The 18,068-nt window shown below is 37.7% G+C and overlaps 1 protein-coding gene across 1 annotated transcript in view; it reads left to right on the forward strand.

Annotated features, from left to right (window-relative positions):
- Positions 1-18,068, forward strand: part of TBC1D9 (TBC1 domain family member 9) — a gene marked incomplete at its 5' end in the record, with an annotated part of 51,310 nt that overhangs the window by 18,588 nt on the left and 14,654 nt on the right. Inside the window, 10 exons of the mRNA XM_080635051.1 lie at positions 3,409-3,527; positions 5,028-5,256; positions 6,309-6,570; positions 7,515-7,722; positions 10,584-10,790; positions 12,646-12,819; positions 13,267-13,417; positions 14,014-14,228; positions 16,030-16,147; positions 17,105-17,390. Of these exons, the coding sequence (XP_080491177.1) occupies positions 3,409-3,527; positions 5,028-5,256; positions 6,309-6,570; positions 7,515-7,722; positions 10,584-10,790; positions 12,646-12,819; positions 13,267-13,417; positions 14,014-14,228; positions 16,030-16,147; positions 17,105-17,390 (1,969 nt within the window). The remainder of the gene's footprint in view (positions 1-3,408; positions 3,528-5,027; positions 5,257-6,308; positions 6,571-7,514; positions 7,723-10,583; positions 10,791-12,645; positions 12,820-13,266; positions 13,418-14,013; positions 14,229-16,029; positions 16,148-17,104; positions 17,391-18,068) is intronic.

The following is an 18,068-nucleotide window of genomic DNA, read 5'->3' on the forward strand; positions in this document are numbered from 1 at the left end:
TTGACATTTAAATTACTTGGATAATTTTTCTTCAAGACAAATCCTCTCTCTTGGGAAGGGAAGAGGATGAGGCACAGATGAAGATTGTCTTAAATTATGAATCTTAACCCTAATTGAAATTACTAAAGTAGTAAATGTATCTATCTGTGCTTCTATTTTTGTGGAGTGTTTCTTGAACTTTTACTCCCCTAACATCTAGTTGCTTGATTGGCTTAGTTATTTCTGTTAAATTATGTGACTTCACTAGCTTAGTCTCATCACCTGAGGGGCTCTCACAGGGAGGTAAAATTTTAGAGAGCAAATTATTTATCAATGCAACCTTGAAGCTGAGCAGCCCGATGTTGCCTAAGGCTCTGTGCTGTGATTAGTTTATGAATTTGCAACTAAGGCAATTCTTTCTGAACTGGTCCAGGGTTGTTAGAATTATACAGGGTACCAAGGGATTTGGCTGTATTTAGCTATGCAACTCTGATTTGTCGTGCATTGTACAGCTGTCCCTCCCTGTTCCCTAGGGGTACACTGCTGGTTATTTGGTGCTTGAAATCTCTTTATTTTTACAGAATTTGTCATATTCTCCTCTGCCTTCCATAAAGCAGTAATTTCTATCCTTATTAAGTAGCTTTACAGAATGACTGGAAGAAATGTGATTGTTTCCCTGTTCATTCATGTTGCATAACATTTGGTCTTGTTCTGTACAAGACTATTCAGAGGGTAAAAAATAATCCAAGGGGTTTTGTTTGCTCAAAAATTTCTATTTCGTTTAAGATACCCAAGATTTGTTTATAATTAATTTTGGATGTGAATTTTCTTGGGTATTAACTCTACTGATCTAGGCTGTATAAGAAAGCCTCGGCTCTACCAGCTAGCAATTTCTGTCAAGGAGGCTTGTTAACAGCACTTTCTGCTTTACAGATGGTGTCATGGGTTAGAGTTCTGACCGATACTGGAAAGATGTTATTGGTAACTTTTGTACAACAGTTTTAAGCATATTAATTTTGTAATTGTCTAGGAATCTAAAATGTTGTACTTGATCAGCCTTGCATATTGTAATAGCCCTTCTGTGTCCCTCCCCGGTCTGGTAGTACTCAATTTAGGGGGAAGAATGATGGTACATGTAAACTCTGGAAATGAACAACTCTTTTTAGATCCTTCTCCACATATCAAATCAGTCATTCTTACTATGGCTCTGTGTGTTTTGCATGTATAGAACCATTAGTGTAGGTTTTTGTGGTAACAGTTGGTATGATATACACTTCCATGGGAGTTTCCAAATTTGTATTTCACATGTTAAAAAAAAAAAAAAAAAAAAAAGTAACATTACTTTAAAGCATCAGGCTTGAAATTTTATTGCATACCTTGGAAAAAAGTTTTCATAAAAGCCCATGTGCTTTGGTAACTAAAACAAAGCTACAAGTTTTAGTTAGAGTGCTGCTGAGTTTACCAGCCGTAACTATTTTCTCCTCCCTCTGCAGAAGTTGAGGCCCTGCCAGTCTACTCTTGAACCTGCTGTTACTGGCAACAACAATTTTGGGTTCCCTGAAGTGTTGCAGGTTTTCTTGCAGTGCATTCTGTTATAATAGCAGCTGTTCAGGTTAACTGAATAATCATCTCAAGGAAGTATCTACTTGGAAGAGAAGACTAGACATGATAGCCTCATCAGCTGTCTCAAGTTAAGCCTTTCCTCAGTCACCAACTGAAACAATACTGAGATTACACTTCTGAGTGTGTTTGAAAGCATCTTTATATGACTTTTTAATTTCATTTTCTTCTCAGTCCTGTACTCAGTCACATTCCCTCTGTACCTTCACCTCTTTACTTTAGACAAACTGACCCAGATGTTAGAAACCTAACCTTGACACCCAGATATGTTCCCATGTTGCTCGTGCTATTATGCCACCCCACCTGTCAGGTAATTGCCCCTTCTCATCCTCTCTCCAGCACCATGCATCATTTCGCCATCCATCTCTTCTGGTGTAGACCTCCCTTAGCTCTCCAGCTTCTGTTTAACACACTTACTATTTTCCTCCCTAAAGATTGAGGGGAATAACTCAGTCTACCAGGAATGCTGGCCAGGATTACACCTTTTCAGCCATGGAGCACACCATAAGCTGAATGTGCCATTCAGAGGAGGGGAAAGATTGTTTGGTAGTCTACTGTATGTGTTGTAGCTATTTTCCCTTTTATTTCCTGCCAGTCCTGAAGGTTCTGTATTCCGGTGTAGTGGTTTAACTGTTAAATGTTGGAGGGTTTTTTTTCCACTTCCATGAGAGTTGGAGGTATTGCTTATTGGCCTATTATTGCCTAAAAGGCCAATGATTGCAAAATGGTGAATGCTTCTAATATGCTAAGATAAGCAAAGATTTGCCACTAGCAGATTTAAAGACCTGTAGTTTAGAACATCTCAGCAAAAGCGGTTTTTAATCCTGAGTGAACAAAGCAAAGAGAGATGGTCTAGTGTGAGGCGTCCCTGCCTGTGGCAGGGGGGTTGGAACTAGATGATCTTAAGGTCCTTTCCAGCCCAAACCATTCTGTTATTCTGTGATCTAGATGTGACTATTAGTGCCTGTAGTGAAGCTGAAGAAGTTACTAGAAACAGCTGCTTGTATTTAACCTCTTTGTCCTGGGTTCAGCAGTAGCAGTCATTTTTTCTCCTTCTTAGTGGCTGTTGCAGTGCTGTGGTTTTGACTTTTGGCCTGGGGATAATACTGATAAAGCTGATGTTTTCAGTTGCTGGTCAGAATGTTTACCCTTACCAAGGACTTTGTGAGTCTCATGCTCTGCCAGGGAGAAGGGGAAGCTGGGAGGAAGGAGAGACAGGACACCTGACCCAAACTAGCCAAAGAGGTATTCCATACCACAGCATGTCATGCCCAGGATGTGACTGGGAGTTACCCGGAAGGGCTAGTTCACTGATGGGTGGGGGTGAGGTATTATATTCTCTTCCCTTGTTATTTCCTTTATCATTATTATTATTGGTGGTAGCAGTAGTGATTTGTGTTATACTTTAGTTACTGGACTGTTCTTATCTCAACCTGTGGGAGTTACATTCTTTCGATTCTCCTTCGCATCTCTCCAGGAGTGGGGGGAGGAAGGGAGGGAAGGAGTGAACGAGCTGTGTGGCTGAGTTTAAACCATGACACTCCTTCTAATGGTTGCTTCATGTAAGCCCCTTCACTTTGTTGGGTTCTGTAGACATCAGTTAGCAGGTAGGTACCTTTACTTGCTAGCTCTTGAGTAAAATGAGCCAAATCTGTGGTTTGAACAAAAAGGTCGTAGAATCATACTGCGTCTCCAGTTACTAGCAATTTTGTTAGTCTTTTGTTTATGATTATGAGGACATTGACACTGGTGAATTATTTATTTTGTGACTTTTGGTTGTTGTTTTGGGGTTTTTTAACATACATACAGGTTGCTCGAGAAAAGAAATCACTGAACACTGGGAATGGCTTGAACAGAATTTGTTGCAAACTCTTTCAATCTTTGAAAATGAGAATGACATAAATACATTTGTCAGAGGAAAAATACAGGTAATTAAATATGTTATTATAAATGTTATTAATGATAAATGTGACTGTGGAAGGAAAACAGATTTGAATTCTAAATGAATTTAACATGGTAGTCCTCAGGCTGCTCCACCCTTTTGAAGGAGAACCAGATTCTAAGTAGCAACATGTGTGTAAAAAGTAAGGGAAAAGCTTTTATTTCTTAATTTTTTTTATGTACTCATAAAATGTCTTCTTACCCTCTTCTATGTAGTTAAATTCTGTAGTGTTGGTATTTGCACTTCACATTAGGTTTTAGGGGTTGCTGGTTGATTGATTTGTTCGTTTGTTTTTTTTTGTTTGTTTGTTTCTTTTGCCAGAATTTCTTTTTCTCCTGTAGATAGTAGCTATACTTGTAAGAAGTATTTTATCCATGCTATGAATTACCTAAAAATTAATATTTTGGTGAAAGATTGATTAGAAGCAGAACTATTGTACATACTTGGTGTGTTTTCTAAGCATTGGCTTTGTATTATTTCTCTTCTAACATTTCATGTAGTAAGTCAACTGTCTTAAGGATCTCCTTAAGTTGTTTATGTTTTACTAGTGAATCAGGTGTGAGGGCTAAGGATAATCGTGGAAACACCTGATGTGAGAAGACATCTGTTGTGTGAAATATAATCTTTTAAGGAACTTTTTAAAGTTGGATAAATATTAAAAGTGAATGGTGGTTCACTGTCTTAATACTCTGCTTTCCATGTAAATATGGAGGAATTTGAAGACAAGAAGTCACTTTCCCTTTTATAACTTTAATACAGAAGATTATAAAAGAGATTAGGAAAATAAGTGAATAGACTTCTGTTCTGTGTGAATTTCTCTGTTCTATGTTCAGCATAGAACAGAGAAACCATAGTCTTTGAGGTATCAAAAGGCAGCTTTTCACCGGACTGCTGTCACTTCGAATTAGATTAAGGTCTCCTGAGTGTGAAAGTGTGAATTATTTTTATAATTCTGCTATTTAATCTAATAGGAGACGTTTCTTTGTTTCCTCTTGCTCTTCTCTTTCATCCCAGGTCTACTAAGAGTCATAAAAATAGTTTGGTATTCTCTCTTATCAATCACATATCTTTTTTTCCTTTTGCTTTTTTCCTTCATTCTAGAAGAAAGTTTTCTGGTGAATCCTATCCCTGTCTCTTCAGAGAGCATATCTAGGTGGAAGGGGAAATATGACAAATCGTGGGTGCTTAACAGAGTTGTTGGGAATGTTTGAGATAGGCTGGTTAATTTAAAGCAGGGTAGTGGCAGGTGGCTGGTGTTTGGTTGCTTTTGACATAGGCATGGTAAGGAACAAGGTCATCAGACAGCCTTGAACAAAGTAAATAACTGTATAAACAGAAGAAAGAGCAGAAGAATATAAGATAAGCAAAATTCTTTCTTGACATTGCAATAACTGTTGTGTCCTTTGGCCCAGACAGCAATGATAATAAGGATATCTGATACCCCATGGCAACTAATATGCTGTGTACTTCTTTCACTCCCTACTAGGGCATCATCGCTGAGTACAACAAAATCAATGGCATTAAGGAAGATGATGATACAGAAAAATTTAAGGAAGCCATAGTGAAATTTCACAAGCTGTTTGGGATGCCAGAAGAAGAGAAGTTGGTGAACTACTACTCCTGCAGTTACTGGAAGGGGAAGGTTCCTCGTCAGGGCTGGGTGTATCTCAGCATTAATCACCTTTGCTTTTACTCTTTCCTCATGGGCAAGGAAGGTATGTTTTACAGTGGACTAGTGGTCTGTGCATCTAAGAATTGTTAGGAATCTTCTGTGGTTTGTTATTGTTCACCTACAGAACTGCTGAAGGATGCATTGATACTGCTGAGGAAAAGAAGAGTAGGGAGCGATTCCCTAATTGTCATGCTGTTCCCTTATTTGTTTTGTATTTCTGTATTTCTCAAAGCAGTTCTCTGTAAAACAGTACATGGGCATCATCTGGATGCACGGTTAACTTCAGAGACTGTGTCCAAAGGGATTAGAGATGAGATCACACCAGTTCAGGCTCCTTCTGCTCTTATATAGTCCTCCAGTACTACTCTGGCAGACTTTGAAAATCCCATATTTACTCATATACAACTCCAGAGTATCACAAAGGGCTCAGAGGAGACCCAGGATCAAGAACCTATGTAGTATGGATGCAACCAGTTTGCTACAGAGGGAGTTAATTCTAAGCGGTGTGGAAGGGAGCAAGTCTGCAGTACTTGGTTATGAGAAATGGATCAGTCCCAGGTCTTTCTATTTAGTTGTGTGGACATACCCTAGTGAATTACTTTTTTGCTTTTGGTTTTTTTGTGGGGTTTTTTTTGACAAAAATAAATATAGATTTAGTCCCTGTTTTAAGGACAATGTTCTAACCTATAGTGGTGTCGGAAGAAAAGCCAAGGATCTGTCATTACTGTAATATTTGAAACTTTTTAATATGTAAAAATAATGCAAACACGTCTGATGGGTTTAGACTGTATTTCTTTGCTTCCATGGGAAAGAAGGATGTCAGAATCTGAGCAGTATATTGGCCCACCTAGCTTTGTAACACTTTTGTTTGGTGTTCACTACAGAAGTAAATGATACTTAAACTCTTTTATCTGCTGTTTCTTGGGTGGTCATATTTTGTTTGTACAAGCTGGATCTATTTATGCTGTCCTCCCAACTTTTCAAGTTGCAAGAAAATTTCAGCTAAATATATTTTTGAGGAAGATAAAAGCCTTTGAATATACAAATTTTTTGTACTAAATATGTTTTTGTCATTGTTTCTTTGCTTCTGTTCAGCAAAGTTAGTTATCCGCTGGGTTGATATCACTCAACTTGAGAAGAATGCCACACTGCTCTTCCCTGATATGATCAAAGTGAGCACAAGGTCAAGTGAACATTTCTTCTCAGTGTTCCTTAATATCAGTGAGACATTTAAACTAATGGAACAGCTTGCCAATATAGCTATGCGACAGCTTTTGGACAATGAAGGATTTGAACAAGACAGGTCATTACCCAAACTGAAAAAGAAATCCCCCAAAAAAGTATCTGCACTGAAACGGTAGGTAGCACTGTCTCTTAGTCATTTGTTTCTCCTCAGTCCTTTTACTTGCAGGATTTTGTTTTGCTGTCACTTACTGTTACTCCAAGAGGAATGATCGATTCCAACAGTGGCAAAATGGAAATAACTATTTAAATATAATTATTTGGTCTCCTGTTGAAATAGGAGAGGGAAAACATTTGCATACGAACATGCTGCAAAAATGAAAGTAACATATTTGAGCCAAGTCTTTGTTTGTTCAGAAGCTCTTCAATGTATCTCTTGACACTGGCTGTATTAGGCATCTGTTGTGAGGCCTTTTTTGGTTACCAGGGGAAAGTAATAAAACGACTTAAGTGCTATTAGAAATGTGCCTGACATTCATACTTGGTCTTATAAGTGGAGTTGAAAAATTACTCTAGATGGTGAATTCTGTCTAGAACTTACTTTTTAGGAACAGAGATGGAAAAAAATGGCATAAAATTCTAAAGAATAAGAAATTATCTGGAAAATCTTTATATAGATGTCATACTGCAATTTGATAGTTTCTTGTTAATTTTTTCATTATTTTATGTTAATCATGTTAGTGACCCATACAGAATTGATCATAGAATCATAGATGGTAATCTATAAGTAACCATTGTAACAATGTAACCATTGTTTATGCTTCTCATTACTTAGTGACATCAACATGCATCATATCATGCATTATATTACTTAGGTTTGTCTTTCTGACTGTTCAGTGTTTTGCACTGAATGCATTATCAAGACTAAGTCGTGAAATTGTTAACAAACTCTAGCCCACAGGATTCCATCATGTTAATAAATAAGTCTCAAAGAAGCATTTTCAGTGTGATATTACAGGGGGTCATGTGTTATTTAATAATAAAATCACTGTATATGAACTCAGAAAGTATGTATTATGTATTTCTTAAAACAAGAAAAGTTTTGTGGGTTTGTTTTAGGGATCTTGATGCCAGAGCAAAGAGTGAGAGATACCGTGCATTGTTCCGACTTCCTAAGGATGAGAAATTAGATGGACACACAGACTGTACTCTCTGGACTCCATTCAACAAAATGCATATTTTGGGGCAGATGTTTGTTTCTACAAACTACATTTGCTTTACTAGCAAAGAGGAGAACTTGTGCAGCCTTATTATCCCTCTTCGAGAGGTAAATATTTGTATTTGTAAATTTATAGGGCACTATGCTATTGGAAATTGCATCCTAGCTTTGCTGTTTGTGGAAAAACCTTTTCATCCCTTTAATCTCTTGTGAGTGTATTGTGATGTGTTCTAAGTAGTATTTAATGACATGGTATCTTAAAAGTTCCTACTACTAAAATTCACAGGGAGTTTTCTGTCAGTTTTTACAAACCTTGTGAGTTCTTCCCCTCCATAATTTATATTCTGATTTATAGCCCCATGGTACATTTTTTGTGCCTCATAGGGAGGGATGGGCAGTAAAACTTCCTAGATTGGTGAGTGAATCTGTTAAAGAATTTGTCAGATAAGATCTGTTTTTGTGAGGTGTGAGGAGATTCATAATCATAAAGATTTAAAGTCTCTTCACACAGACTTGCAGTCATTTATTCCTGTGTGTGGAAAATATTTGTCAGTATTTTATTGATCAGTGTGCTTCCCTTTTTAAAGCTGTCTGCTTAAAGCAGATGTTCAGTAAAAAGGACCTAAGCTTAATGCAATTAAAGAAATTATGTTGGAGAAGTTTTTTTATGATTGACTTGATTTGTGGGTTAATGGAAAAAGCTGTGAAGTCTTGGAAATAGCAAAGCTGATGTAACGAAGGACAGTTTGTCATGACTGGAGAACCACGGAATCATAGAATATTTCAAGGCATGTATTTTCTCCCATAAAGAGTGAAAACAAAAATGGTGTTTGGAAACTTGGAAGTACACCTTCACCACAGTGTGTTGCAGTGAGTTTTGGTTATTTGAGAAGAGGCATTTGATTATGGTTGCGCTGTTTGTCTGGAACTCCCAGGGAAGAATGATCCTCTAGGTGGAGTGATGGAAGAGAAGAACAAAGTCTGCAATTGTCAGGACCCCTTTTCCTGGATGCAGATTCAGCAACTGATCAGTACCCTTAATAATGGAAGGGAAGTTTTCTATTTAATTAAAGCTTTGGGTCAAACCCTAACCTAATTCCAGTATTCTCTGATAGCCTGAAGATGTTTTGACTGATGAGACAATGATGAAGCATTGATTCAGAAATGATGATCAGGAAAGCTGATTTTCAGCAGCTGACTGCACTGCTTACTGCACCCAGTAGGTGCAGTTTTCAAGATCAGTACTTCAGATATGTGTGTGTGTTTACTTGAATGGGAAATAATTGAATATTAGCTCTCATTGTAGCAGAGCATGCTTGCTGGAATGTCTGTCCTGTGCCTCTAGAATTTGTCTGTCTTGAACTAATTATGTTCAAACAGTTTATGTGGAACTGAAAAATTACGTAGGAACACTTTTTAGCTAATTTCAGTATGCTATTAGTGAATGTCCTTTAAGTTAATGAGTAATCAGTTAATCAGTAAGCTTCCTTTGGACCCTGAAAATAAGTTGGGGAAGAGAGTTAAAAATAAAAGCATGTAATTGGTAAATTAGATTATAGCACTTCAAAAGTAGCTTTGTGCAACTGAAGTATGAAATTCTTACTTGCTGTTAAGCGTGTGCAAAGCAGCAAGGATTTTCTTTCCTTTGATTCCTTCTAGACATCAGGAATTCTTTGCAAATTGCATTTGGCAGATTTGTGCATGTTATAAAGACTGTTGGCTATAAATTGTCTCCAGGCAGGTACTGTGGTTCTGTAGCAGTAAAGTAGTCCTCCAAGGGAGACTGTATGTATTCAAACTAATAAATTTGTAGTTAACAGAAAAATAAAAGGAAGTTTGAAGGATAGAGAAGTGATTTAACACCTAAGCTGTGTATTGCTGTCTTTAAATCTTCAAAGAAAATGTGTGAAAAATGGTTATCCTGTCTTTTTAGCTAGAAAAATACTAATATCTTAGTATTAATTAATTAGTATTATAATTAATTAAAGCACTAATGTCTTACCATTGATCTCTATCTTTAAAAGAGTGGAAAAAAAAAAAAAGAGCAAAAGTAAAGGTGCTAGGAAACTAAAATGTGCCCTTTTCTATTCTGAAGGGAATAAGATAGTTTTCATTGCCTAGGAAATTGTTTAGTCATAAAAACAGTGGTTATGAGTACTTACAGTTGTGATTTGTTCAATGTATGAATGGCACAAACTTGATTGATTGGTTTATTTGTTCTTAATAATTGGTAATGTTTGGAACACACACTGTATAACTTATCCCTGAGATTTCTTTGTGTTAACGTGCTTTACCAAAAGCTCAGGGAGCTAGTGCCTTGTACTCAGTAGTAAATTGTGGTGTGAGTACTGTGTACTGTGGCTGGAGTTCAGTTAGGTTAGTGACTGTTTCACTAACAACTGAAGGCCAAACAGAAACCTCTACCTCACAGGGTTAGATGTCCTTCTTTGTAAGGAGTGTTTCCCTTTGTTGCAGGTTTCTTTGTACTGTGAAAATACAGTTGCAGTAACAGTTGTTACCAGACTATGTAATTATAATATAGTAGAACAGGCATGTTATCTTACATACATTGTCAGTAAAAAGTAAGCAAAAGTCTTTGGTTCTTCCTGTACTGGTATAGGGGAGCAGGAAAATGGTTCCAAGGTCCTACAAAAGAGCCCGTAGATCTGTATCCCACCAAAGTAATTTTCTGTTACTGATTCTTAAAAAATAAAGACTGAGGAAAATAAACTAAGCAGTGCAAAGGAGTCTTGCTGGAAAATGCACTAAAGCCAGTTGTGTACGGGATGAGAGCCTTCATCTTTCAGGCTTGTACGTCTGTGCATCCAAATCTTGTTTTCCTGTGGAGGGATGTCTGTAGTGGTTCGACATAAGGGGCGGAGGGGTTGTGGGTTTATTGTGTTAAGATGGTTTCTTAGACCAAGCAACCTGATTAAATATCTTAAGCTGTAGCTACTCTTTCTCCCTAGGTGACGATAGTGGAAAAGGCAGACAGCTCCAGTGTGTTGCCGAGTCCGTTATCAATCAGCACAAAAAACAGAATGACATTCCTCTTTGCCAACTTGAAAGACAGAGACTTTCTTGTACAGAGAATCTCAGACTTTCTGCAACAAACCACTTCAAAAATATACCTGGAGAAAAATATTTCTGGAAGCTATATGAGCTCAGATGATGAGGTATGTGGAGGAGCATGAATTGTTTGCTAGAAGAAGGGGGTTGTAATTGGTGTGGGGAAAGAAAAGCCAGGAAAAAAACCTTGTAAGTTTTTTTGTGAAGCTAAGCCTCTGTACAGAGAAATGTTTCCTCTTTTGATTTAACACCTTTAGCTTCTTTAAGCTGAACAGTTAAATGTTACAACTAGTATATCTACTCTTTTCATGTAGGACTTAAGAGAAATTGCCGTTGCTGTGGAGGAGCTACTGTTAATTCCTGCTACCATGTTCTGGAATTACAGTGTATTTTGTTGAAAATGTCATAGTTAAGTAACTGGTTAATTGAATAATATTGTTTAATACCTATGGACATGTCCAAATAAAAATGTAATTGTGGAATTTTAATAATTCGAAGAAATTATCAGTTGATTCAAAATTCCTTTTATGCAGGACTTCAGCTGCTAAATCTTACTGAGCTGAGCAAGTCTGCATGTGCACTGCCAGTGAACTTTGGAACATTTGAACTAACAAAAAAACCCCAAAACAACCCTCACCTAGAATTCAAATGGCCCTGTTCTGAGCCAACTCCCTATTTACCTAGGCAAAGTAAATGGTTCTTAAAATATAAACTTTACTCAGGAACCTTGAATATCGTGGTGTCTACTGAATTCCTGGGTTTTATGTATGAAAATATGCTTCGTATTCCAACCTCATCAGATCTGTTAAAATCAACAAAGTTTAGTACTTCAGATCTCAAAGCAGAAAAGGCTTTGGTGGTGTATCATTTCACATTCCAAATCTGTACTAAGCCATACCTTAGTCTTGTACCAATTAGCCCTACCCTGTTTGCCATGTAAATCTTAAAAGCCAGTTTTTTACTTGCTTTGTTGATGGTGAAATATAATTAGTGTGGAGGTGTAGCTGTATGCTAGAGCACATATGCATATGTGTATAATACTGAAACTTTGTCTTTTTTGCCCTAAATGGGTCTGTGCATTCTACCTACTGAATTATAAACACAATTTAATAATTGCAAGCATTGTTATTACATTTAGTAACATGACTACATATCTAGACATGCATGACTACTAATTTCAATTTCAGGCATTTGATGTGAACTGTTGTGTGAGATCTTACTGTGATAAATTTTCAAAGCTGTTTGAGAAGTTAGAAAATCCTTTTTCTTCAAAATATTTTTCTTTCAAATCATGGTCTGTCATTGTTGAATTTTCTATAGAACTTTTAAGTGAGGGGAACAAAATAACTTATTTTGTGTATGTGTGTGTACACACACATAAAAATGTTCTATCTAAATCTTTAAATATTTAATGGTCAAGGAGCCATCTGCAGATTCAACAGTCCTGTGATGTTGACAGGAGACTAAGGGAGCTGCCTTCATGCCCAGGACTACTTAATGTTAACACTACCTTAGCAATTCTAATGGTAGGATTTGATTACTTTTCCAGGGCAGGGGGGCACTGAGAAACTGGAAACAATTTAATTATTCTCACAGTATCACAGTATGTTAGAGATTGGAAGGGACCTCAAAAGATCATCTAGTCCAATCCCCCTGCCGGAGCAGGAACACCTAGATAAGGTTACACAGGAATGTGTCCAGGCGGGTTTTGAATGTCTCCAGAGAAGGAGACTCCACAACCTCCCTGGGCAGCCTGTTCCAGTGTTCTGTCACCCTCACTGAGAAGAAGTTTCTATACTGGTTTCATTTCTGTTGTCATATGTTGTGAATGTACGTGGGTGATTTGATTTGCTCAGGTTTTGTTAGCTGTTAACATGATAAATTTTGAAGTAAAATGAAGTGAAAAGTCTTGACTCTGGCTCAAGCCCCATGTCTGTTATTGCTTGTGACTGCTTTCTACAGGTGTTTACAAGATCATCAAGTAGTGTTATTTCTGCCAGCCCTCATAAAAGCCTCAGCTCTGAGTCTGAGGGAGATCGACAGTTCAATCTCAATGACAATGGCATTCCAACAGCAACTCAAGCTTTAATGACAATGTATCGTCGGAGGTCACCTGAGGAGTTCAACCCCAAGCTGGTAAAATACACCTTGGAGTGCTGTACCTGACTGAAAAAGCTGTTAAATCATGTGGTGTTTAAAATCCATGTTTCTGACACGGAAGCATTCTGCCACAGGCAGTTAGGAGGCAGCATTTTTCACAGAAATGTTGAACATGCTGTCATTTTACCTGTACAAACACTACATAAGAGAAGCAAAGTTGGATATAAATCAGGGAGAGGTTTTAGGCCTGCTCTTAAGTACAACTGCTTCAACAATATTCTTTTAACAGCAAGGTCTACTGGGACAGAAACCAAGAAATGGGAGGAAGCAGCCCATTAAGAGGAGAATCAGACTGTAGTCAAGTTATTTCTTTCTCACTTGGGAGGTTAGGACATTGCAGGCTTTTTGGCACTTAGCATTTCAGTGGGGCATAGTGTTAGAAAGAGAAGCTGCATCTTTATGCCTGCCTTTCTTTGCTCTTAGGCTAAAGAGTTTTTGAAGGAACAAGCCTGGAAAATTCACTTTGCTGAATATGGCCAAGGAGTTTGTATGTATCGCACAGAGAAAACCAGAGATCTTGTGCTGAAGGGCATTCCAGAAAGCATGAGAGGGGAACTTTGGCTACTGTTTTCAGGCAAGTATTCATTTGAAATGAGACTGGAATATAAGTAAAAGTGTGAGGAAAGAAAGGATTTCAAAGATGTTCAAAGGTGCAGATGGTAAGTGTCTAAAAATATTTGGAGCAAGCAAGGCTATGATTGTTAACAGGCAGCTGACAGGTTTAGACAAGATCTGTTTAGACCAGTACATACCCTTTCTCAAACAGAAAAAATAGGGAAGAATATAAAAAAGCAGAACACACACCCTGTTACCAGAAGCCAGCAGTCTGTGGGCCTCTAGATGTTTGACAGCCACCAGCAGGACTACTTCCCATATATTAAATTCTGAATCCAGTTAAGCTTTTGGCCTTCACAGCAAGTTGTTGCAAGGAATACCAAAGTCTAAGCATGTTGGATGGAACTGCTATCTTTATTTAAATAATTTTCTAATATTTTTTTAAGCACGTCAGGTTGGTTTTTAATCACCTGTACAAAAATAACATTTCATATTTGCTTTCAAAGTGCTTGTTGGTGGCATCCAAGATGAAGGGTAGCAGGAGATCATTGTGTTGGGGTACTGTACCTGCTAACCTGCTTTCTCCTCGTTTTAATACTGTTCTCTCACTCCTAGGAGCCATTAATGAAATGGCCACTCATCCCGGCTATTATGAGGACTTGGTGGAGAAATCAATGGGGAAGTATAATCTTGCTACAGAAGAGATAGAGAGGGATCTGCACCGCTCCCTTCCAGAACACCCTGCATTCCAGAATGAGATGGGTATTGCTGCTCTAAGAAGAGTCTTGACAGCTTATGCTTTTAGAAATCCAAACATAGGATATTGTCAGGTAATTGAAATACCTTGGCACTCCTTCAGTTTCTAGAATTCCAGTTATTTCCTTATACTCCTATTTCTTCAGTCATGTGCATGCATATTGGCTGTGTAAAGTACACAGATGCATACATGTATAATACGGTCAGGCAGAGCCTCAGTGCTGCCAAATTACAGTCATGCTGAGGTCAGAGGAATTTGACGCAAGGACCTGCTCCTAACAAAAGTATTAGCAGCTCATGCTGAGATGTGCATTGTTTTCTGTAAGCACATTAATCTAGAGACTGGACAGAGGATAACAACAGAGCTCTCCTGAAGTGCATCTACAGAAAATGACAAATGAACCCTTTCTTTTAAGTAGAAAAAACTCTCCAGCTTTAATTGTTCAACCTTAAATTTTTACCTACTTATTTAACATATTAGTTGTAATAACGCTGCAGAACCTCCTTTATTTTTATTTTATTTTTTTTTAATTATGCTATTCAATCATTCAGAACAAAGCCCCAGAAGGTATCTTGTCCCTGTGCTTCGCAACCATTTATCAGTAGAGTTAGTGCTGAGCAGTGCATGCTTTTGGAGTACTTATGCCTGTGGTTCCAGTCACATTAGTTCCTTGTCGTAAATCATTCTTTCTTGCTATGTAACTTTGAGTTATTGCATGGGCCTCTTTTTCACCTTCCTGCCTATTTTTGCAAAATGGAATCTTGAATTCATGAGCCTGATTAATGTCTTGAATGTTAAGACTCCCAGGTACAACACCAGTAAGTGAAAGTGCAACGAATTCCAACAGATACCATCATAAATTATTTAATAACATGTACAATATTAAGTAATAACTACAGTAACTTTTTGTAAAGGTTGTTTAACAGGAACACTAGAAAGACACTGTGATTCTGGTTCCTAAAGCTGTCACTGTAATTGGGACGTGGTCATGGCATTCAGAATGCTGATTCATAGTTACAGTTCAGAAGCTGAAAGGAATAGCATAGACTTTGACAGAGTTTCAACATTGTTCCAAGTTTCAGTTGAAACCTTAGTTACTATTTCAAACAGTTAATGATGAAGCTAGAGTCTTAAAATGTTACAGGATCTGAAATGAGCAGCTAATTCCTTAGAAGACAAACTGTGAAGAAAATGGTACTGAAATACTTCATTTCTTAGACTAGCAGAGGTCTAGTCAAAAGCTGTAAGCGAACAATTCAGAGGTCACTGTACAATGCAGTGACATTTGAAATGGAGTGGAACAGGCCATAAAAAACTGTTGTGCACACAAACATGGAGAGTGAGCAACAGCGAGACTTCTGTTTCACTATGCTCTCATTTTTCATGACTGACACTATTACAGGCGTTTGCCTGAGCTCACAGATGCTGTGTCTCGACTGTTTCATACGAGCAGAGAGGATAGGGAGTGCAGACTGCCTCTGCAAGGAGTGGTGCGGCAGCGGCCATCATTAGTGCTGTAGAAGGCATTTTGTCTGCATCAGACCCAGATTCCCCAAGAGCACTTATTGGCAGAATAATCAGTAGCAGTGTAACTGGATGCTTGCAGACCTGATTAGGCCCTTTATTATAAAAAGAAATCTTGATTTATTTTTTTTCCTTAACAAAAAAGTCTAACCATATTTTGTGTCTTTTTTTAAGCCTTCCTTTGAGCACTGAGAAAACAGTTTGCTTTTTTACAGGAAAATACGTGAACAATTTGGGGTCTGCAAGGGGAGATGTAGCTGGTTTTTTAACCATAGTAACCACTTATCTGCCCAGTTACTATGCTAGATACTGAATAAATGGGTCTAATAATTTTTATTTCTTTCTTTTAGGCTATGAATATTGTCACTTCAGTACTCCTCCTTTATGCAAAAGAGGAGGAGGCTTTTTGGTTGCTGGTGGCTCTGTGTGAACGTATGCTGCCTGACTACTACAACACAAGAGTTGTTGGTATGTTATGGGGAAATTTGCTAAAATTACAGTACAAAAATTAACCAAATTAATTGGTCGTATTGGTACTGAAACAAGCATATGGGTAGAGGTATGTGTGGCATAGACACAACTGTGAATGCGAGTGGCAAGACAGTTTGCTCAGTATAGGAGCAATTCCAGAAACAGGTACTGTGACATTCAATAGTTTTTTCACTTAGGATTAGATGGAATTCTAAAGTGGGCTTAAAGTGAATTAAAAAAAAAAGAGGTGGGAGGCTAAAATTTGAATTTAGAGTGATCCGGTTATCTAGTTAAAGTAAGGTGGAAACAGGAGCTTTGGCAATTTGCAGTAGAAGTCTTTGTGCCCGTTCTCTCTGGTTGAAAGGGCACAAGTATCAAAGCTATTGTTGTCAGATGACAGTTTCCTTGTGTATATGGAAGTGAATGGCCCTTCAGTTTATCATGGAAATGGTCTTTACTGTAGCTCACAAATGCTTGAGGTGCTCATTCAGCCTTAGAAGTTATTCTTCCTGGCCTGCTTAAGACACTGATGTCATGTCATAGATATGTTTCTCTTGAAACAAATCCAAACCTTCACAGTAACCCTGGCCTCCATCAAGAGGTGATGCTGAGAAGTCTTATTCTAATTAGTATTGTTAAGTACTAAGCCATCATATAACTTCTGCAGGTGTTAGACCAAAGCGACCGTCTGTTAGCTGTTACGAAATGTATAATGTATAATTAAAACAAAAATTACTACGGTTCAGTTGGTATTTCTAGCTCAGTAGTGGAATAGAATCTGTTTGTTGCTTATCTGCAAGTGAGAAAATATGTGTAAGCATCATTACTCTTAGGTTTTGTTTTTATGTTTCTATGTAGAGAGAATGTATGTATATAATACTTGTCTCCCCTAAATGGTGATGTGGTCAGTTGCTCCCATATTAATCGACATCCAACCTCATTTATTTTCAACAGGAGCATTGGTGGATCAGGGTGTCTTTGAAGAGTTGGCTCGTGACTATGTTCCACAGCTTTATGACTGCATGCAGGACTTGGGTGTAATCTCCACCATTTCCCTGTCCTGGTTCCTCACTCTTTTTCTCAGTGTAATGCCATTTGAAAGTGCAGTGGTGGTTGTGGATTGTTTCTTCTGTGAAGGAATAAAGGTTATATTTCAATTAGCGCTCGCTGTCCTCGATGCTAATGTAGACAAGCTGCTTAACTGTAAAGATGATGGAGAAGCCATGACAGTCTTGGGAAGGTATTTATTACAGAAAATAAAGTGTCTTTCTTTTACATTTCTTTTTGCTTACTTTTCTAATTTGTGTTCTTCTGTGTCAAAATACAAAATTGAAACCAGTACAGTGTATGTAAATCTTTTGCAGACTTATAGTCTCCTTTCACCCGTATAAGACACTCTACAGTATCTTAAAATAATGCTAAGTTACCAACTATAAATTCTTTTCTCAAGACATTCAAATAAACTTCCCAAACCTGGCTATAGAAATTTAATTTGGTTGATTATTTTAGTTGACATGTGGTTTTTGTTACTTCATCTTTTGCCTGCTGCATTTTAAATGGTGCTAAGAAAAAGCCTTGACCTCAAGGGAAATTGTTTTGGGAATGGACTAAACAGAACTCAGAAGAATTAGGTAGGCTCCTGAATGAATAAATTTCAATTAAATAGGAGGCTGATAAATAGACTGGATTGAGTTGTTTAGCACAAATTAATACTGATGAGTGTAACTTCTGATTTCCTTGTTGAGTTTGGAGTGGTGTTTAGTTTTCAAGTTGCTGCTAAAACTTTGGAATCTTTTTTCCTGGGAAGTTTCATTAGTATAGCCTTACTAAACTCTGATTTTAATTTCTCTGAAATAAGCCTCAGTGATTGCTGAGGATTTAAGTGTTCTGCAGCTGCGTGGTAGAAGACAGATGATTT

This window comes from Psittacula echo (genome assembly GCF_963264785.1).
Source record: "Psittacula echo genome assembly, chromosome: 1".
NCBI lineage: Eukaryota > Metazoa > Chordata > Aves > Psittaciformes > Psittacidae > Psittacula > Psittacula echo.